A 22,089-nucleotide genomic window follows, 5' to 3' on the forward strand; every position below is an offset into this window, starting at 1 on the left:
TTTGACACATAATATATATATAATATAAATAAAATATGCTTTCTAAAGTTAGGGGATGGAACTTCTGATCTTCACAAAAGTGTGATGTTTAGGGCAGAAGTTTTTTACAAAATGCATCTGCATCTCTGCAGGGAAGTAAAATGTGATGAGGTGTTTCCTTATTCCCCTGTGGAGACTACCTGCTTCATGGAAGACAGTGTTGTGGGGAGAGCACCCTTATAGAAGCAGTGTGCCCTTTTCTGCATTGGTGGATTGGGGGATGAGTAGATTTAGTTTTCCCCTTCCATCAGCACAGATGAGCTGGTACAGAGGGGACAGTAAACGGTTGTTGGTATAAAACATTGGCAGGTTATTTTTCTCCTGGAACAAAGTGCTGTTGGTGAATGGGAGAGAGAACTGAAGAGGGAATAGTTATGAAGACACAGTTCCCTCTCTGGTCTCCTTACTCAAGGCAGACTGTAAAATAATCATTGCACTTAGTAAATTTAACACATTTGTTGTGTTGGAAGAGTTGAGCTATCATAAATGTAAGTCATGACTACAAAAATCATTAGGTTAAATTATGTTTGCTTAAAATAAAGTATGTGAAATCAAGTGTTTTTAAAGGATGATAGGGTTTTTAAGTAGGGATGTCATTATGTAGTTGACTACACGATTAACCAGTAAACCTAGCCTTATTGGTTAATCCTATCAACTATTGAAAAATCATATAACCGATAATAGTTGGTGTGGTTACAGGATTATTTAATTACACAGTATCTAACATCCCTATTTAACAGCTTTGTATCATTCAGGACTGGACATATATTTTTATTTAAATAATTCTTCTACAAAGTATGCTATCTTCATAGAGTGTTGCAGATTTTCATAGAACTGGAAGGGACCTCATCGAGTCCAGTCCCCTGCCCTCATAGCAGGACCCAGTACTGTCATTTTCTTACAGTTGAATAAAACCATCACATCCTGTTCTTTAAGAGTTTGTACATAGTTAGGGCTCTACCAAATTCACAGTCTATTTTGGTCAATTTCGCAGCCATAGGATTTAAAAAATCACAAATTGCATAATTTCAGCTATTTAAATCTGAAATTTCAGAGTGTTGTAATTATTGGGGTCCTGACCCAAAAAGATGTGTGTGTGTCGGGGGGGGGGGGAGCAGGGAGTTGTGGTACTGTTACCTTTAATTCTGCACTGCTGCTGGTAGCAGTGCTGCCTTTAGACCTGGGTAGCTAGAGAGCAACAATTACTGGCTCAGAGCCTAGCTCTGAAGGCAGAGTCACAACCTGCAGCAGTGCAGAAGTAAATGGCAACATCATACATGTTCAGAAGCTTCAGGGGATAGCTGAGTTAGTGTGTACAGGATAAACTTAAAAAACAACAAATGGGCTGGTAGCACTTTATAGACTAACCAAACATGTAGATGGGATCATGAGCTTTCGTGGGCACTGGTCATCTGAAGAAGTGGGCTGTGCCCATGAAAGCTCATGAGATCATCTACATGTTTTGTTAGTCTATAAAGTGCTACCAGACCATTTGTTGTTTTTTAATATCATACATACCACTCTTACTTCCGAGCTTCTGCTTGAGAGCTGGGCCCACAGTCAGCAGCTGACTCTCTCTAGCTGCCCAGCTCTGAAGGCAGCAGTACATAAGTGAAAAGTGGTACTGTGCTGCTATTGATGGGGTGCTGTCTTCAGAGCTGGATGTCCAGCTAAGAGTTGCTGCTTTCTGATTGCCTAGCTCTGAAGGCAGCGCAGAAGTAATAATGGCAATACCCTCACCCCCCTAATATGACCATGTGACACCTCCCCACACACCTCCTTTTTTTGGGTTGTGACTCCCAATATGAGAAATGATTGTCTCCCTTGTGAAATCTGTATTGTATAAGGTAAAAGCACACAGAAGACCAGATTTCACAGAGTGTTGCAGATTTCGCAGTCCATGATGTGTTTTTCATGGCCATGAATTTCGTAGGGCCCTACACATAGTTAACTTGCTGTTAACATTTCTGTTTGTGATGTATTGTGTGTCTCTTCTCTCATTATATGTGACGCTTGGTATAATATCTATTTTTTTCTGACTGCTGCTGGGTTTTTTTTTCTTTTATATATTGATCTACAGCAGGGCTACACTTGCCTTAATCTTTGTATTTATGCCCATCAGTGTGAAAGAAGCTATTTGCATATATATATATTTGCATGTATATTCAACCACACTTAAGTTGTGGCCCTCAGCATATGCTGCGAGTATCATTGTGGCCCCTAAGGCTTTCAAAGTTGAGTAGCTCTGCAGCATGGCATATTTTGAGGGGAGTTACATTCTGTATTCTGTTGATTTTACTCAATTTCTTTTCTTCTTAGTGACCATGTGCAAGCAATGCATGAAAGAAAAGACCTACATATTCTATTGGCCGAAAAGCAGGAAGACTTGCCACCTAGGAAAATGAAAGATAGCTACATAGAGGTAGCTTTACCTCTTGGAAGTCAACCTGAATTAAGAGAAAAATATCTAAATGTACACAACAGTGTGAGGTAACAAGGCAATCATTTTATGCATATGGAAATAACAATTGCCTATTTACTGTTAATATAGTAGTTTAATTTTTATGTAACATTTATGTCCTAGGTTTGGAAGAATTCTTGAAGATCTTGACAGCTTAGGAGGTATGTAACTATATTTATACATTTAATGGACATCTACTGTTAACTGTATTAGAGCAAGGGATAGAATATGTCAGTTTGAAAATGTTTTGGCTTTTGTATTGTGTGGAATGAATTTCTTTGGAACAATATAGTATAGTGGTGTATTCTTCCTGTGAGGATGTGCTATCACCCCCAAAAGAACAAAGGAGGGAAATCTAATACTAGTTAAGACAGGCAAATGTGGGAAAGAGTAGCTAGGGGCAAAATGACTCCACTGTTTGCCTAAGCTAAATTTAAAGAGTAGAATGCAAGTAAGTGTTCAAAAAAGAGGGAACAAAGCCCAACTGGTTTGTTTTACATGGGATGGGATGTATGAAGAACACTGCTCTTGGGAAAGGGCTGCTTTTGATTATTTTTTTTCTCACTATCAACCACATCATGAGGAACTCATTCACCTGCATATCTTCTAATGTGATCTATGCCATCATGTGCCAGCAATGCCCCTCTGCCATGTACATTTGCCGAGCTGGACAGTCTCTACACAAAAGAATAAATGGACACAAATCTGGCATCAAGAACGCTAACTTACAAAAACCAGTAGGAGAACATGTCAGTGTCCCTGGACAGATTTAAAAGTGGCCATCCTTCAACAAAAAAAACCCCTTCAAAACAGACTTCAAAGAGAAACTGTAGAGCTACAATTCATTTGCACACTTGGCACTATTAATCTGGGTTTGTATAGAGCATGAGAATGGCTGGCTCACTGTAAAAGCAATTTTCCTTGGCATTTCCTTCCTCTTGGTATTCACATTTCCTCTTCAACAGTTGGGAGTGGGTCACATCCACCCTGACTGAATTGGACTTGTTAGTGCTGGTCCTCTACTTGATAAGTAAATAGTTTCTTTTCATGTGGTAGTATATTTATTCCCGCTTCTGTAATTTTTACTCCAATGCATCTAACAAACTGGGTGTTTGTCCACGAAAGCTTATGCCCAAATAAATCTGTTAGTCTTTAAGGTGCCACGGAACTCCACATTGTTTTTGCAGATACAAACTAACACACTACCCTTCTGATACTTGCTGTATCTGAGTATCACTTTAGTAATACCAGTAGGACAAAAGCTATGTGGCTGGAAACCAGCAGAATCTGCCAACCCTCCGCATGGGCAATGGTAAGCAAAATGTTTTGCAGTCCACACATAGAACCTCGCGGGCTGGGTTGCCCACCACTTTACTATGGTCACCCTTTGCTGGAGCAGTCCATCAGGTCATCCTGAGAACAAGAATGTAGAAGCAAGAAGCAGTGCATAAGTCCCAGGACAATACCATCAAGCAGCCTTCAACTGCAGATTACAAAGCTGCTCAGTATTAAATTGTCTGGGTGGGATATCAACTGTCATTGTTGCGAGATGCTTAAAGAGGTAGATGCTTGTATACCAGCAGATGCCATCATGTTCCAGCTCTTCAGTTGCCTTTGTGGAGAGACTTTGTGACATCAAGCTTGCTATGAAATTTATGTAGACCCATGGTTATATTGTTCCTCCATTCCTCAGTCTGTCTGGGGAGTACAGGGAGCAGACAAGCCTGCACCTGCTGTACTTGCTGGAGCTGCAGCAGCCATGGAGAGGTGCTTCTCACCCAGCCCTAAGCTACTGCAGTGAGAGAGGCTGGGGTAGTCCTCTATCCCTGTGAAATCTTGCATACTGAATCCCTATCTCCAGCCCCACACCAGAGCAATGCTTTAAACGAAGAAAAACAAAAATTAATTGAGTTAGTGAACTAAGCAACACTGGGTAAATCTAGTATATTTCTAAAATAAATTAATTGGAAAGCGTTGTACTTGCATTTCAATATAATGTGTAGAGAGCAGTATAAACAAGTCCTCTGTGTGTAATTTTAGTTTGTATGTAATTTGCTAGTATGTCTATATAGTCAAAAATAAAAAAGGGTATGTTCTTAACGTAGTTTAGCTGTCTCAGGTTATAATACCAGTGAAGGCGTAGCAATTTGGCTTTTAATCTGGGTTAGCATCTTGAATTAAAACCTATAGAAGAGCCTGAGGATGAACTCAGTCTGCTAATCTGAGTTACTACTATTTTAACTGTGGTAACTAATCTGTGTTAAGAATACACTTTTTTCGCAGTGTATGCATATCCTCAGTTACAAAAATCTCCTTAATGTCTAAATTGTATACGCACTGAAAAAATCCATTGCAATGTGGAATTGATCTCTAAGGAGCAGATATAGCTGAATGATCAGCTCAAATTAACTTAAATGTTGCTCTGGGCAACAGTATTGTAAACAGATTAATTGTTTTAACCATTAATCCTTTTCAGGGTCTTGTTTGCCCTCAGTTTTGTTTAAACTGTACATGTGGCCTACATTAAGTATCACAATGACTGCATTGTGAAGCTTGTTCCACGCTTTACTTGTTCTCGGTATATTTTAAAAGAGATTGTAACAGATCAGTTCTTTGATCTTTCCACAGTTCTCATTTGTTACATTCACACCAAGCATGAAGCTTCTCAGAGATCTCCTTTGTCAATAGTTACAGCCCTGGTAGATAAAATAGGTAAGTGATCATTTAATCAACTAAAAATCATGGTCTATTGTATTAGCACTTAGAAATTAGCTGCTTATCGCCAGCAGAAACTGTTTTTTTTTTTTTCTTCCTCTTTTGTTTGTGAAATTGTTTGGCACTAATTCTGATACCTTGCATTTTCTCTTAGATACTATTTTGCCTTTTCTGATGCTTTTCTTTGCAAACACTAAATATTTCATGTTTCATGTGCTTCTGTATTCAATTTTGCATCAATCAAGTCAATCTCCTAGATATTGACAAGCCAGTGTTTCATGTCTTCTGAGAAGGAGGCTTATAGATTCAGCTTTGATTTTGTACAATATGTAACCAAGCACATTAATGATACTTAAAAATAATAATGTAACTCTTTGCCAACTACATCTCTTTTAAATTAAGATGACTGAAAAGTGACACCAACCGTGTGTCAGTAAGTCCCTTGTTGATGATTCTAAACCAGAGCTAATCTTGGTTTTAATACCACATAGCTGCCATAGAATCAATTTATTGTGTGAACAGGAAACATCATGGCCCTGATTCTTTGCCACTTCAGAGCTGCGTTTTGAGTTGGTCTGCAGGGAACCAATTTATAGGGATATAGGGTCCCTAATGGAAAAACAATTATACCAGTGGAGGATGGTTTGTAGTGGAACTTTACTGTAATCTGTCATGCTTCTTCCTTCTATGTGCTGCCCAAACCTGCTTCTTCCCTTGAGGTTAGGAGGAGAGTGGCTTATATAGAAGCTGGTTGAGCTGCCTCCGCCAGCAGAGAGTTTCTGTTTACTGGGTACAATATTGATTGGCTGTCTCTGGCTGCTTTAAGTGCTCTGGCACTTTGTGCTACATATATGAAGTAGCCTCAGAGAATTTCAGACTCTGGCTTTTTAAATACTAAACTTCAGTTATTTTGCTCTAACACAATGTCATGTATATTCTAGATTTGTGCAAGAAGGTCATATACCCAGATTGTGATATCAAATTCACTGGAAATGTTTCTTGGGTTGGGAAGACCTCAATGGAAGTGAAGATGCACATGCTTCAGGCTGGGGTCAGTGACCTGTTTCTTCTATAGCAGAATACTCTCAATTTCTCCCAAGATACCTTCGACACTTCAGAAGAAATTGAGTGATAACGTTGGAAACCTAAATTGCACTGTGGGTATCATCTGTTTTAGAAGGTCTGCCAACCCCTGTGCTTCAGAACCTAAATGATTATCAGTGGTCTGAGATTAGGAATATAGTTCCCTGTTCTCTCTTCTCCAAAGCATAGTTGTTTATGGCAGGTGTATTTATATCTTCTACAGAAAGATCTGATAGCATTGGAGACAAGTTGGACCATTGGTCTCATGCAGCTTGGCAGTCTCTAAGCCTTTATTTTCTCCTCAGACAAAGGGGTTCTCCTTCCTTTCTGGAAATGTGTTCTTTATTTTAACATCAAAAGATGTCCATATTAGAGTGTCAGAGTTTGATGTTGAAATGAGATATAATAGAAACTTAGGGTTGGAAGAGACTTCTTGAGGTCATCTAGTCCACTTTCACCCTCCTCTGGCGAATTGAGGATGGAGTAAACCTAGATCATTCCTGACAGGTGTTTGTCTAACCCATTCTTGGGAAGGGAATTTCACAACCTCCCTGAGAAGTTTATTCCAGAGCTTAACTACTCTGGTAGTTAGAAAGTTGTTCCTGATATCTCATCTAAATATCTCTTGCTTCATGTTATGCCCATTACTACTTGTCCTATTTTCAGTTGACATGGAGAACAATTGATCACCATCCTCTTTGTAACTGCCTAGAAAGGGAGGGTAGTTTTTTAAGTTAAGGGCCAGTGTTGGCACAAGAACAAAGGGATATAAATCTGCCATCAATTAGTTTAGTCTTTAATAATTAGAAGCCATCTAATTTTGAGGAGTGATGTTCTGGAACAGTTTTCCAAGGTAAGTAGTGGGAACAAAAATTCCAATTTGTTTAAAGATAAGATTGGTAGATTTACAGAGGGATGGCGTGATGAGATGGCCTAAGCCATTGTAGATAAGGACTACACTAGATCCCACAGCTTGGCTTATGGTATGCAACTCCAGCTACATAGAATACATAACTGGAGTTGGCTTTCCTTAAGTTGAGCTTGGTGGCATCCCCACAGCAGGAGGGCGATGGGAGCATTTGCTCTTCTCGGCTTCTCTGACCTTGCAAAGGCAGGAGTACTGAATGCCGGCAAGGTCATCCTCTGAGTTGGATTTAGCAAGTTTTAACTAGACTTGCTAATTCAAACTCCAGAAGCTCAATTGCAGCAGTGGCAATCTTCCTTTTAATGTAGACAAGGTCCCATTCTTTTTCAGATGGCTGGTTGGTGGGTCTTGCCCATGTGCACAGCGTTTAACAGATAACTATATTTAGGGTTAGGAGGACATTTTTCCCATGGTTAGAGACTATGGGATTTTTCGTATCCCTCTGTAGTGTGGGAGTGGTTTGAACTGGAGGCAAGGCTGGATTCTATGTAATTTGAAGACTTTAAATCAAAATTTGATGGCTTCGGTAACTCCAGTCCATAACTTTTGGCTATCTCGGGTTATGTGTGGATGTGGACTGCAATGTACAGGATGTCCAACTGGATGATTCTGATAGTCCCCTCTGGCCTTGAAGCCTCTGAGTCTGTGGATGAGAAGGTAGTGTATTTCATCTCTTTATAATAGCACTTAACATATTTGAAAACTACTATTAGATCCTGCCCCCTGTCCTTTTTAAAACTAAGCATGTCAGTTTTTAACCATTCCTCAAAGGTCAGGTTTCGTAACCCTTATTTTTATTGCTTTTCTCCGTGTTCTCCATGGTTTGCCCACATCTTTCAATTGCGGCCCGCGGTCGGATTTAATACGGCCCCCGCTTCTCCCGGCTCCCCGGTGCTCCTTTTAATTGGCGCGCGCAGCGTGCCGCTTCGGGCCGCGCTGCCGCCGCGGTCCTAGACCCTGCCCTGTAGGGCACGTCCGCAGCCCCGCTCGGCTGCGGGTTCGCCCTGCCCCCAGGCTGCCGTGAGGCCAGCGTGCCCTGCACTCTCTGACCCCGCGGGCCCTCCGCTTTGGGGCTGAGAGTGCGGGGACAGCCCCCGCTTCCTCCCCCTCTCCTGGCTCCCCGGCGCTCCTCTGAACTGGCGCGCACAGCACGCCGCTTCCGGCCGCGCCGCCGCCATCCATGGCGGCCGCTGTGGTCCTAAAGCCTGGCATGTAGGGCACATCCGCAGCCCCGCTCCCCCGCTTGGCTGCGGGTTCGCCCTGCCCCCGTGCCGCCGTGAGGCCAGCGTGCCCTGCGCTCTCCTGTGCTGCAGTCCAGATCTCAGTTTCACCCTTCACATTAGTGTAGGCAAGTTTTTTTTTTTTTTTCAATTGAGATGAATACATTGTAAAATCTCAGTTAATGTCAGTTGGTCTAAATCAGTTATAAATATATTTGGACACAACATGTATAGTTGGTGTTATGTTCCTGTTCATATTTTTTGAACTTAAAAGTTGATAAATATGTAATGTACTTTACAATGTTCCTGACATATATTTCAGCTTCCTGGATTTTTTTTTCATCTGGCCTTCAGATATGAAAGGCAGAGTGATTTAACTCCTGTTTAGATTTGTCATCCATGTGACGAAATGAAAAGTATGCCATTTGCAATAAACTTTGCATAAAATAGTTAATTTGCATTTAATTTTAATGGTTCAAAGAATGTCAGGCAAAATGGTCGGCCCTCACGCATGTTCACTTCTTCAAATCTGGCCCTCTTTGAAAAAAGTTTGGACACCCCTGATCTAGACTATTGCTATTTTGGGACACTTCCACTATCCCGAAATAGCAATGCCGCATCTTTAAAAGCACCTGGTATTTCTCAAAATGATGGGCGCACTATTCTGGTGTCCCTGTAATCTTTGTTTCAGAAAGGTTAAGGGATTTGTCAGAATAGTGCCTTATTTTGAAATTTGGTGCGTCTACACAGTTGCAAATTTCAAAATAAGCTCTTTTGAGCTAGACTCGGAATAAGCTATGCAGTTTGCATAGTACAAATTTCGTAGCTTGTTCCAACAGAAGGGTGCTGTCTAGATGGACGCACCCTAAGAGAGAATTCATGAATGTCCCTGGAAACAAATGAAGGCCTGTGATTAAATAAGATACTTTAATTGGAGTACAGTTGGTCTACAAAAATATACATGGTTAAATAATGGACAAATTATTTACTAAAAACGTGTGCCACTGCTGAATAGTTGCATTGCAGTTCTGCTGAAACAGAGTACAGTAAAACTCCGATGGTCCGGCACTCCTGATGGTCCGGCACCATCAGGAACCCGGAAGTGCTCTGGGCAGCTGGACCATTGGAGCTGCTCTGCCCCCAGCTTCCCTAATTCAGCCGCTGCTAAAACTGACCAGCGGCTGAATCGGGGAAGTCAGGGGCAGAGCACCTGGAGTGCTGCCGGATAGGTCCTGTAGTGCTGCCCCTCGGGGCTGTGGGACCAACCCGGCAGCACCCCAGCTGTCCACGATTCAGCTGCTGTTGAAAATGACCAGCGGCTGACTCCAGGAAGCCTGGGGCAGATCAGCTCTGCCTCGGGCTTCCTGGCGTCAGCCGCTGATCAGTATCATCAGCGGCTGACTTGGGGACAGCTGGGGCAGAGCAGCTGGGGTGCTGCCAGGTTGGTCTCCAGCACCAAGGGTCAGCACTACCGGACCAACCCGGCAGCACCCCAGCTGCTCTGCTGCAGGCGTCCTGATTCATCCGCTGCTGCATCCCCCAACCCTAGACCCCTCATTGCCCCCCCTTCCGATAGTCCGGCATATTTGATAATCTGGCACCCCTGGGTCCTAAAGGTGCCGGATTATCAGAAGTTTACTGTATTATGTTGAAAACTTCTTTGTCATAGGTCTAATGCAAGAGAACTGGAAAGGGGTGAAATGTAAAAGCAAACAATATTGTACCTGTGCTATTAGTATGAACTGTGTTTCTTATTAATCAGTGTTGCCTATGTAGACATTAACACTGGATTTGTTCCTTCTGTCTTAGTTACATGATGGTGCTTACAGCCCTGTGTTAGATGCAACCTTTGTCATGGTAGCCCGTGATCCAGAAAACAAGAGGTAATTTATCTGTAAGGGACACCGTTGAATACTTGTTGCTGGAAATGACAAATGTTGTAACTTTTATGTGCGCTTTAGTTATAAGTAAATCGTATACTTGCCTCTCTCTTTTTTTGGGGGGGAGGAGGAGGGAGGTTAGGACCGTGGTGTCCAGCTAGTTCTGAAGCAGTAGCCATTAATTGTTCAAGTCAACTAGCCACGCTTAACCAACCAAATAACCACATATGGTTAGTGGCTTGCATGTTGGACACCATGGGATTAGGAAATAGGCCGTATATTTTCAATTTCTTTTGAGGAGAGCTTGAGGGAGAGGAGGTCTACAGCTAGCTTTACAGAACTGTAGAGAGTACTGTTTTCAAACTATAATTAGCGTTAGACTCATTTCTAGAAATGGGTTTTCCCTGTTTAGACCTGATTACGTGACAAAAGGCAGTCTCATCTAGAACCAACCAGGGCTACGTCTGGATTGCACTGTTAAATCAGAAAAGGATATGCCATTTGCAGTACTCAAATTGCATATCTTTTTTTGATTTACTTTCGAAAGAGGCTCTTTCAAAATTTAGCACACTTACACGGCACCAAATTGCGAAAGAAAGTGCTCTTTCGAGCCATCCCTTATTCCTCGTAGAACAAGGTTCATAGACATGGGAAAAGAGCACATTCATTCTTTCAAAAAAATTTCAAAAAAGTGGACGCATTCCTTGGATGAGGCATTGCTTTTTCGGGATACATCCAGTATCCCAAAAAAGCAGTGCAGTCTAGATGTAGCCCAGAAATCTACTGTAATCATGAAAATTAATACCTCCTTGTATCAGTGGAGGGAAGGGCTGATCCTCATCTTGCAAATGGTCACTCTCAAATATAATTTTAATACCATACTGAGAAGGCTGTGAGTTCCTTAGAGGACTCTGTCAACACACAACGGCTGTGTCTACACTGGGCCACTTATTCCGGAAAATCAGCCGCTTTTCCAGAATAAGCTGCGAGCTGTCTACACTGGCCCTTGAATTTCCGGAAAAGCAACGATGCTCTACTGTACAAAATCAGCCGCTATTCCGGAAAAACTGTTCTGCTCCCGCTCGGGCATAAGTCCTTACTCCGGAACACTGTTCCGGAAAAGGGCCAGTGTAGACGATCGGGGCTCTTTTCCAGAAAAGCGCGTCTACATTGGCCACAGATGCTTTTCCGGAAAAGCAGCCTGCCAATGTAGACGCTCTTTTTCCGGAAATACTTATAACAAAACTATTCTGTTTTAAGCATTTCCGGAAATTCATGCCCGTGTAGACACAGCCAACTTGTTTAAGTAATAACTGGGCCTGTTAATGGTTCTGAAATTAGAATTTTAAAATTCTAATTTACATTCTCCATCTTATTTCCCACTTTATTTTGCTTGGTTATTTAAGCCAAGCAAACTGATTTTCTCTTTTGCCTTATATGGCACTAGTATTACTGGGGAAGGTTTAAGTAAAACTTTTTCTTCCTTGTTTAGTTTGCAATTTTCAAAAATCTTAAGTCTTTCTATTCATAATAGGTTTAATAACTTTTTCTATGAGTAATAATAAAAAGTGTTTTTGTGATTAAGATAATGCCATGTCTTTGACATAGTAATATGGACATGTTTATTTTTTTAAAATTTATGAAGTATTTAGCCTTGTTACTTAATGGGTCTTGTTACTGTCATCTCTGAGCACCTTGCAGTCTTTAATGTGTTTATCCTCACAACACCCTGTATGGTAGGAGGTGCTGCTGTTCCCATTTTTCAGATAGATGTACAGAGAGATTAAGTGACTTTACTAAGACATACCCGGATGGTTGGGTAGAATAGTAATTGGCCAGGGGCAACTCAGGTTGTAGGCTATTTCTCTAATGACTGTATCAATTCTTCCTAACTTCAGATATGAGTAATTATGAAATTGTGTGCATGCACGCGCACACACATTATCTAAAGAGACCACCTCAGCCCAGCTTCATCATGCATAGTCAGAGAACAGAAAGAGAGAACCTAAGCTTTTCAGCATGTTTGGAAAGTTAGCATATCTGGGATTTGGCAGAGCAAAGAGGAGAGAATGCTTCACCAACAGCCTCTTTGAAGGCTGGGGAAGAGTGAGAAGCTGCCTCAACAGTATAGCATGATGCAAACATAACATGTATCATGTATGTTTGTATTCAATCTGAACGTAGTTTAACAATTTAAGAACAAAATTAACTTCTCCAGATTATGGAGAGGGAGAGCTCTTTAAAGTAAAGAGTCATCTTGCTTTTTGAGAGATTTGTATGTGAATTTGATCTACGTAATTAGGCATTGAACATTATACATTTATGAGGCACAACAAACATAAGAAGCTGCCTACAGTCCAATTCATATGTTCTTATTTGGTAAACTGTATGCATAGTAAACAGCTTTTGGTTGCTGATAAGGCCACTGCTGAAATAGATAGATTATGGCAAAAGGCTTGCTACAAGTTTTTTTGAAGTTATTTTATTTCATTATTTTAGACAACTCTTACACAGTTATTATAGAGAATCCTAGATTACAGTTTACTGTACTTCTAAATGGTTTCAGTCTGCAGTAACCTTTTGTATGAAAATTTAGGTTATAATTTAACTTTATAAAAGAATAAATGCTGAGGTCTCATTTTTAATTCTGCCTGATAGCTATTAACAGTTTGAAATCTGCTGAGCAATGAAACCAATGGGTGACCTTCCAGGATCACCAGATGTTTTATGAAATTTATTTCTGTAGAAGTCATTTTACCCGTAAAAAAGCTTTTTTTGATTTTATGTAAACAAAAATGAAGGAGTATCTAGTGACTTTTCCCACTGTGCATTTATATGACTTTTTTTTTCTAAAGCATCTCACTTCTAAAATAATTCATATCCATAGGCCAGCATTTGTTAATCCCTTAATTCCTGAGGGCACAGAGGAGGAAGAAATCTTCAAGAAAGGAGAATGTATGTAATATTTCATGTATGCTTTATGGTGGTGGGAAACTCTATATAGATTCATTGCAGTAACTAAGTGGAGTTCAGAAATTCTGCTAGCAAGACTTGCTTCTAATTTATTTAAGATCAAATTTACTTCCATCTCACACATGTGCTAGTACCTGGAGATAAGTCCAAACCATGAATTTTTAATCTCGATTTTGAAACATTCCCCCCCCCCCCCCCCCCAAAATCTTATCTCACATGCAGGGATTTAATTTAGACCATATCTAGTTGTATCAATTTTAAAATACTATTGTAGTACAGTAAACTTCTGATATTCCGGCACCTTTAGGACCCAGGGGGTGCTAGATTATCAAATATGCCAGACTATCGGAAAGGGGGGCTATGAGGGGTCTGGGGTGGGGTGGGGGGGATGCCACCCCAAACTCCTCATAGCCCCCCCTTCCAATAGTCCGGCTCTGCCCCAGGCATCCCCGATTCAGCCGCTGCTGGTCAGTTTCAGCAGCGGCTGAATCGGGGACGCCTGCGGCAGAGCAGCTGGGGTGCTGCCGGGTTGGTCCAGTAGTGCCACCCCTCGGCGCTGCGAGACCAACCCGGCAGCACCTCAGCTGCTCTTGGGGATGCCTGAGACAGAGCAGCTGGGGTACTGCTGGGTTGGTCCCACAGTGCCGAAGAGCGGGCGCTACGGGGCCAACCCGGCAGCACCCCAGCTGCTCTGCCCCAGGAGTCCCCAAGTCAGCTGCTGGTCAGTTTTAGCAGCGGCTGAATCGGGGAAGCCGGGCACAGAGCAGCTCCAATTGTCCGGCAGCCGGAGCACTTCTGGGTTCCTGATGGTGCCAGACCATCAGGAGTGCAGGAGCATTGGATGCCGGATCAGTGGAGTTTTACTGTACATCAGAAGTGGTGAATAGCTAAACTGAGAGTGAGGAAACTGTGTATATGTTAGTTAAATAAATCATACTTCCTGAACTGCTGCATCTTCTCTTGTCTCCATATTTGGATTGTAGCACAATGAGGGCTATACTATCTAAGTTGAATCACATAATATCTTCCCCATAAATGATATCCTGAATAGGAGCTTTAAAGCATATGCTTAATGTTAAATGTGTAGGTAGATGTCATTGCCTTCAGTTTTTGGTGCTTTAATCTTAGGATGGCAATTGGACACTAAAGGGCACTGATTTTTAACTACGGGATGCTCATCACTATTTTAAAATTGAGCCCTTTTAGTTATCTCAACATGGGCATCCAAAAACAGTGGCAACCAAAATTAATCATTGTTGGTCTGTTTCTTTATTTCCTAAATATATTTCACATCATAAAACATAAATAGAGACGAAGTCATAGTTAACTTTTTGTATGTGCCTGGTAAATCTTTGGGGTTTGTGGCAGCATATACTATCTATGTTTTTTCTTGTACTTTCTTCACTTATTTCATTAAAGTTTGCTTCAAAAATACCTTGGTTTTGAGCAGTTTTTAACAGCTTTGAGTTCAAATAATCAACTAAGTTAAAATTGTGGGTTGCAATAACTGGTTTAATCATAGCTCATGTCCTTGTGAATTTGTCACCACAAGCCTCTTGATCTTTTTCCTTAAAAGGTTTACACTATATTCAGTAAATATTTAGGGTATTTACTGCCAAATGATACAAAAAGTAGAAATGTCATTCACTCTCTGTTACTTTGCATTCTTTATTATAAATCAGTCTGTAATGGTTAAATAAATATCCTGACACTACTGTGTTTAAAGGGCTAACACATTCCTTTGACACACAAACTAAGTGACCATTTAAAACTAAACACCTAAATAAAATGTATGGGGGGAATCTTCGCTCCAGAGGAATCAGTTGTAAAACTCCCATTGATTTTAGTGAGGCAGATTACACTATATTTTTTCTTTAATGCAGACAAATATTAAAAGCAAGTTTCTGATAATAGTCTGTGAATACAAAAAGCATTTAATCTGGCGATGAATTTTAAAATGGAGAGTTGACCCTTTTGTAAAGCAATTTAAAACCGAATGATGTTCTGCAATCTCTGCACTTTGATTTATTTTTTCATTAGTGAACAAAACAAGAAGAGTTGATTTCAACACTGCATCCTTACTGAAAATGGCTCCTACTGCGGAAGAAAGAACCATTGTTCATAACATATTCCTTAATACACTGGACACAAGGCAAGTAGGGAAAGCACTAATAACTTGCAAGAAGGGATGGTAATGAGGCAGTTGAATGCTCAGTTGTAAAGGTAGCTACTTTTTGCTTCCCCATCTCATCACTTACAGGAGACAGCATCCAAGAGTTTATCGGGCCCAGAGTGCCATCAGTATATTGATATATCACATATGTTCCCGAATGGAACTTTGTGCCATCTAGGAAAGCTAATTCTATGCCGCAGCTGCAGTCAAGAATAAAACAAAGAGGTTACAGTAGAAGGCTTCTGAAAAAGCAGCATAAATAATCTTAAGAAAAGGGTTATTACTGCTTAACCACAAGAAAAATTTAACCCCCTGTGTGGAGCTATTGCACTGGCATTGCAACCCTGTGCCTTTATGACTGGCTAGATTTCTAAAGGGAAGAAGTGTTCATTGGCTATATTTTGCACCTGCTGATCCAGGATTCTTATTGTGTGCTGTAAACATAAATTCTGCTACCCTGTGAGACTAAATGCTTAGCATACTAATTTTACAGCTTATGATGCGATTGGGAAATAGAGACACAGAGAGTTATGTCTTATAGACAAGAAAACCAGAGTGAAAGATTAAAAGTGATGGAGTAAGTAATCTGAAAAATGGCAGAATTAGAAAAAACAATAGAGGGAAAGGAAAGCTGAAAATGTAATTCTTGTACAATTAGTAATATTTTTAATCTGAAGTGAAACAAGATTCTGAAAAGACAGCAGGAAAGTCAAAATAAGATACAGAAAGTGAAGTGAGAGAAAGGAAGAAATGACACAAAACAGGGTAAGGGAAATATTTTTTTATTGCCATTTGTACGTTTAGGAGTTTTTAAAATCTCTCTGTATGCATGGTATCTTTATCTTTCTGAAGGAACAACTGCAAAGTTAGCTGCATGCACTCTGAGTCAATGTTGACCTAATTATATTAATAGAAAGCAGGAATAACAATACAGAAGAAAATTCTGTAATGTCTAGAAGAAACATTAGCTGAGCCCTTATGTAGTCCAATAATTAATATATAATGAGTTATGTAGTTGAAATTTTCAAGGCTACTTAATGGAGTTAGACGTATTTTCCATTTAAAATTAGCAGAGATATGTGCAAATAAATCCCTAGATAATTTTGAAATCTTAAATTAATCACTGATACATTGTTTATCTGGCAATTCACATCATCTTATATCCTAATACAATGGTTTTCATCTTTTTAAATTTTTGAGCCCTTAAAAATTTTGAATGTAGATGTGTGTTCCTTTAGAAATCTTAAAAGTCTGCAGACTCCCAGTGGTCCACAAACCACGGGTTGAAAACCATTGCTTTAATAAATAGTAGTAATTGTTTGGAGACTATGGAGTGGTGTGTTTTTTCTGGTTGGCTCAGGTTTTTTGCTAATTAAGCACCTCAAGTCACAGGCCTTGAGAGAGGTTTTCATGGTCTTATGATCAATGGTTCCTCCTTAGGCACATACATAAGCATTTTGAGCATTAGAATCTAACTTTACTCACGTGACTAGTTCCACTGAAATGATCCACTTTAAGTTAAATGTTTGATGGATTGGGGCCTTAGACTACACACTTGCGTTAATCAAGGTGTGGTTTTTGAGGTTTGTCAGAAACAGCATATGTTTCTTGTGCTTCCATTTGAATCCTGGCTTACTTGGCATTTGTGCATACATGTGGGCTATGTCTACACACTGGCACCCTTTTCCGGAAATGCTTAAAACGGAACAGTTTTCCGTTATAAGTATTTCCGGAAAAAGTGCGTCTACATTGGCAGGATGCTTTTCCAGAAAAGCACTTTTTCCGGAAAAGCATCCATGGCCAATGTAGACGTGCTTTTCTGGAAAAAAGCCCCGATCGTCATTTTCGCCATCGGGGCTTTTTTGCGGAAAAGACTACTGTGCTGTCTACACTGGCCCTTTTCCGGAATAGTTTTTCCGGAAAAGGACTTTTGCCCGAATGGGAGCAGCATAGTTTTTCCGGAAAAGCACTGACAATTTTACAGTAGATCGTCATTGCTTTTCCGGAAAAGCAAGTGGCCAGTGTAGACAGCTTTCAGGTTATAAGTGGCCCAGTGTAGACACAGCCATGGGGTTTTTTGTTTTTGCAGTTGTAGATTGTTGAACACTGTTGGAGCTTGATATTAAGTGCATTGCAGGGGTGGGCAATGCAGTCTACAGGCTGGATCTGGCCTGTCCTGACGCACCTCTCATCCCTAGGCCAATCGAGACCTGGGGGCAGGGGAGTGAATGAAGTCATTCACTGTTCAAAACTGCTAGCATTTCTCTCTAGGCACCACATGCCCCTGGGCAGGGCAGGGTTAGAGGGGCGAGAGACTTAGTGTGCTCCCCTGTCCCCAGGCTTCATGTGCAAAGTCTCCTCCCTGCTCCAGGGGCAAGCGGCCTAGAGACCCCACCTTTTCTGGGGGGGAGGGGTGACAGGAGCTGGTCCACAACCACTTACCAAAATTGGTGAAGTGGCCCTCCTGCAAAAATTGTTGCCCACTCCTGGTGTATTGCCTAAACCCCGTTGTTTCTACAGGACTGTAAGTTTTCGGAGTCGTGTGTTACCACCCAATTCAGTATGGATGGAAGATGCAAAACTTAAGGGCTTGGAGATCTGCCATCCACAGGTATTTGAAGGAGTACTAATGTGTTACAAAAGTCCAAATAAGTTCTGAATCATCTTTAAGGTTGGCAGATCTAAGACATTAAACTTAGGCTTTTTTGTTTTTTGTTCTGACACTTAAAATATAATTACCTTCTAAATCTAAAACTTTTAGTACTACTTTTTATTATTCAGGAGATGTATCTTATGTAAGGCAATTCCTCCACAGACATCTGAGAGCAATAGGTATTGTTCAAAGGATAGTATTCATCAGTTAGTCTTTGGATTGCCACCTGTCCACTTCTCATTAATGTAGTCTGGGTTTCGGCTTGTGTGTTTGGTGCCATTTAACAAGCCCTGATGCTTTTTTTTAAAAAAATTTGAGGGTGAAGGAAAAGGCAGATCAGGCATTGGGGGCCTTAGTGGTCTTATTACCAGTCATTAAGAAGGTGGAGACCCTAGTTAGTCTTGCACTTTCAAATTACATTAAACAGTTCATGTTGTGTTAACACCTTTTGTCTACCATGAATAATTTTTTAAATTAGCATTTGATTATACAAGCTAACATATATGTGCAGTGCAAATCCTAAAGTTACAAACATTTATCTGTAGGGCTCAGGAAATGTACAATACAAATGAGAAAACACCTGGCATATTCTGAAGAGAGTGTTTAAGGTGGTCTGACCTCAGTTTTGCTTTGTTTTTGTTTTGTTTTTTTTTTGGATGAAGTGAGCTCTTGCGTAAGCAAGTTGGGTCATTTAGACATCTACATATTTTAGTTTGCTGTACACCTGCCAAATAATATAAGAACTGTGTGTACACTCCCATAAACAAGAATACCACTGTGTTGTGTGAGTACATACATATTGTTGCCAGTTTTCTGTTTGTTTTTCTAATGCAGGAACGGAACATTTTCAATAGAATCTTTGGGGGATTTCTCATGAGGAAAGCATTTGAGCTGGGATGGGCTACAGCCTGCAGTTATGGGTGAGTTTCAGGTTTTCAGTATTTGTGTAATCCAGAATATTTTGTGTGTGTATTAATGGAGTGGGGGAAACCAAAACCAGCCTACAAAATAACAGTTCAGAAGTCAGTGTAGTTGGATTAGAAAAGGGGTTGATATTTGAATGTCTGTTCAAACAGCAATTTTAACCTAATCAAGGTCAGAACACACCTTTCATTGTCACTAAACTCTGAATTTGCATACTAGAGTCCTGGTGCTGATTTTGTTTTATTTTTAAAGTATCTTTCTGTCCTTTTATTACTAACTCTTGTAGATACACATGTTGGCTGAAAATTATAAACATGGGTTCTTTTAGGAATTACATGTTGTTATATTGGTGTTTATGAATTTACAGCAACTTACTGTTAGAAACTGATAAGGTCCCCAATCCTGAACTTTCAAAGTTGCAAAATTTGAACTCTGAGTCTGTGGCAGTAAGCTAATACTGAAAGTTAAATATAAGCTTGCAGGAGTGAGGTCTGTGGAAAAGACTAGACAAACCAAAAAGCAGCAGAAGATGTGTTTTGACTCTTACATAATGTTTCTATACTATGTGGTGTAGTAGAAGAGGATGGGAGCCAGAATGGTGATAGGAGTACATGTAGTAGAGATGTTAGTGTATAGATGTTTAAATGATTAACCGATAAACCTGGGCTTATCAGTTATTCCAAATGATTACATGCAACCCGTCTCCTTGCTGCTTCTATATCAGAGGCAGCAAATGTGGGGGAAGAGAAGTGGGAGCTGGTGCTCATGGGGAACTGGCTTTTAAGATGGTCCCTGGGTGTGCTGGTTCTGTGGAGGCACCCCTCACAGAGGCAGTGGGGTGGGAGGAAACTGGGAGTCAGTGCTGCCTCTATATTGGAGGCAGCAGAACAAGATGCAGGAGGCTCCTGGAGAGTGGAGCTGAGAGTGCACTAGTTGCCACCCTCGCCCCCGGGGAGCATTTTAGTAACTGTGTAACTGCTAAAAATTGTTGTGGCTACACAGTTACTAAAATAAATGATATCTAGCATCCCTAACATGTATTGCCTCTATTCTGACATTCCCTCAGGAGGATATTTTTTTGGCATTCTGGAAGTGTTCTTTAGCAATTCTTATTTCATATATTTATGTGGCACAGTTTCAGATACATTTTGTATTAAGGATAATTGAAATTGATTCAACTTGTACAGAGACAAGTACCTGCTCTTGAGTACAAAGTGTTTTTTTTTTTTAAATCTGCCAGAGGTTCCAGACCTTTTGTAGTAGCAGTAGACGATATCATGTTTCGAAGACCAGTTGAGATTGGGTCCCTATTACTGCTTTCTGCACAGGTAGGAGATGGTCTCATTTCAAACAATCAAAAGGTTATTCAGCTTGATGTTTTAATTATCAGTCACTGGCAATGAGTCAGGAAAGAGAAACTGACTTCCAAAGTCAAGCAGTGGAATTAACTGTTCTCCTCTCAGTCCCTTTTTCTTGAGTGTAAATGATAATAAAGGTGTCTCCTGCTCTGTCTAGGTCTGTTATACAGAAAAAAACTATATCCAGATTAGAGTACACAGTGAGGTTTATGATTCAGATACTAGAGAGCACAAGACAACCAACATCTTTCATTTCACATTTGCATCAGAAAGAGAGGTGCCAGAGATTGTCCCGAAAACATATGGTGGTAAGTCACAATTTTAAGGCATCATCCTTGGACGGAAATGACCTATTTTCTGTCTGCTTAGTGGAGCATACTTAATTTTTAATAGACTACTATTACTAGCAGAGTAAAACAAAATGCTCCTTAGTGTTAAACTGTATTTATTCTTAACCCTGCCATAATTCAAATGTATTTCCTGTTGCTTATCAGTTGTGGTCGTCTGTGTCATTTCCAATAGGCTCCTGTGGCTCAGTTTATAAAGTAACTATTTTTAAAAATACTCTTCTTTCCTTTTTTCCTTTCATTTCAGAATCCATGTTGTATTTAGATGGGAAGCGGCACTTCAGTGCCACCATGAAAGAAACCAGAGAAATGGAGAAAACTACTGCAGCACCTTAGAAAAATATTTGCTTTGTAGCAACGTCTGCCAAAGATTGCTAGCTTCCTATGCACAGTGTATCAGTGATGGCATTCCTAAAATTTAATGTACTGTGGTAATCAGTGTAGGCATATTGAAAAGTGGTCTGGCTTTGTACAAAAAGGCAATCATTTAGCACTATTTATACAGCTAGCTGTAGGCTTCCTATTCCCTTTAGCACTTCCATGATTAAGATGTATAGCTTTTTAAAATTCTGGTATGGTAGGCTGTTCATGGTAATATAGAGGGAAAACTTTACAGGAATACTACCATTGAGAAATCTCAGTTTTGTTACCTTTTCCATCTCTTCTCTCCTACTACACCTATGCTTGTTCTTTGCACTATGGTCCCTGATACAGGAAAGCTATCATCTCTAAAAGGAGGACTGCATATGTTGAAACCCGGTGTGATTATTTTGTGCAAATCTGGACCAGGTTCCTGTCTGAGTTAGTCAGACTCCTGTTGTTTCGCAGGAACAGGTATATCTGGACAATGGAAGGCCAGTGTGAGGTGAACACAGTCCTAGCAATCATGTATGTATTTATCTGTTGATGGGATTTCACAAGGTTACTGTGGCCCTTGTTTTGAAGAGTTGATGCTGCGTGTTTCCTATTTCTTTTGTGGATATGCTGATTTTTACAAAGAATGAAATGGCCAAATGTGAAGTTTACAGATATCTGAGAGAGATCCCACCAGTTCTGCATATTCTTTTATATAAGTGGTTCAGTGGACGAAAGGTGACATAGGACAAGTTCCTGAGAGAATTATTCCTGAAAGCTTTTAGCCCAAATATAGTACAAATGCTGTTGGCAGTGTGTTGTACATTTGTTGGAAGGGGAGGGAGGCTTTTTAGAACAAAACATTGTTCCATCTTTATGTGAAAGCTGCTAGAACAGCAGTGGATTGAACTGTTCCATTTCAGAAGTCAGGGCCCATTGACCCTGGTGAACAGTTTGCAGGACAGATCGCGGGGTGGAAAGATC

The 22,089-nt window shown here is 40.5% G+C and overlaps 1 protein-coding gene across 4 annotated transcripts in view; it reads left to right on the forward strand.

The window, feature by feature from the left end:
• Positions 1–22,079, forward strand: part of ACOT9 (acyl-CoA thioesterase 9) — a 38,004-nt gene extending 15,925 nt beyond the window's left edge. For 3 of the 4 annotated variants that reach the window (XM_075913310.2, XM_075913311.2, XM_075913312.2), the window contains 12 exons: positions 2,359–2,529; positions 2,624–2,661; positions 5,129–5,212; positions 6,157–6,266; positions 10,253–10,326; positions 13,211–13,278; positions 15,337–15,448; positions 17,990–18,080; positions 18,957–19,042; positions 20,287–20,374; positions 20,562–20,712; positions 20,999–22,079. In XM_075913310.2, the coding sequence (XP_075769425.2) occupies positions 2,359–2,529; positions 2,624–2,661; positions 5,129–5,212; positions 6,157–6,266; positions 10,253–10,326; positions 13,211–13,278; positions 15,337–15,448; positions 17,990–18,080; positions 18,957–19,042; positions 20,287–20,374; positions 20,562–20,712; positions 20,999–21,087 (1,162 nt within the window). In that variant the 3' untranslated portion in view covers positions 21,088–22,079. The remainder of the gene's footprint in view (positions 1–2,358; positions 2,530–2,623; positions 2,662–5,128; positions 5,213–6,156; positions 6,267–10,252; positions 10,327–13,210; positions 13,279–15,336; positions 15,449–17,989; positions 18,081–18,956; positions 19,043–20,286; positions 20,375–20,561; positions 20,713–20,998) is intronic. The other variant, XM_075913313.2, reaches the window with a different exon arrangement.
• The last annotated feature ends 10 nt before the right edge of the window (positions 22,080–22,089 follow it).

This window comes from Pelodiscus sinensis, chromosome 1, assembly GCF_052426305.1.
Source record: "Pelodiscus sinensis isolate ZL-2025 chromosome 1, ASM5242630v1, whole genome shotgun sequence".
NCBI lineage: Eukaryota > Metazoa > Chordata > Testudines > Trionychidae > Pelodiscus > Pelodiscus sinensis.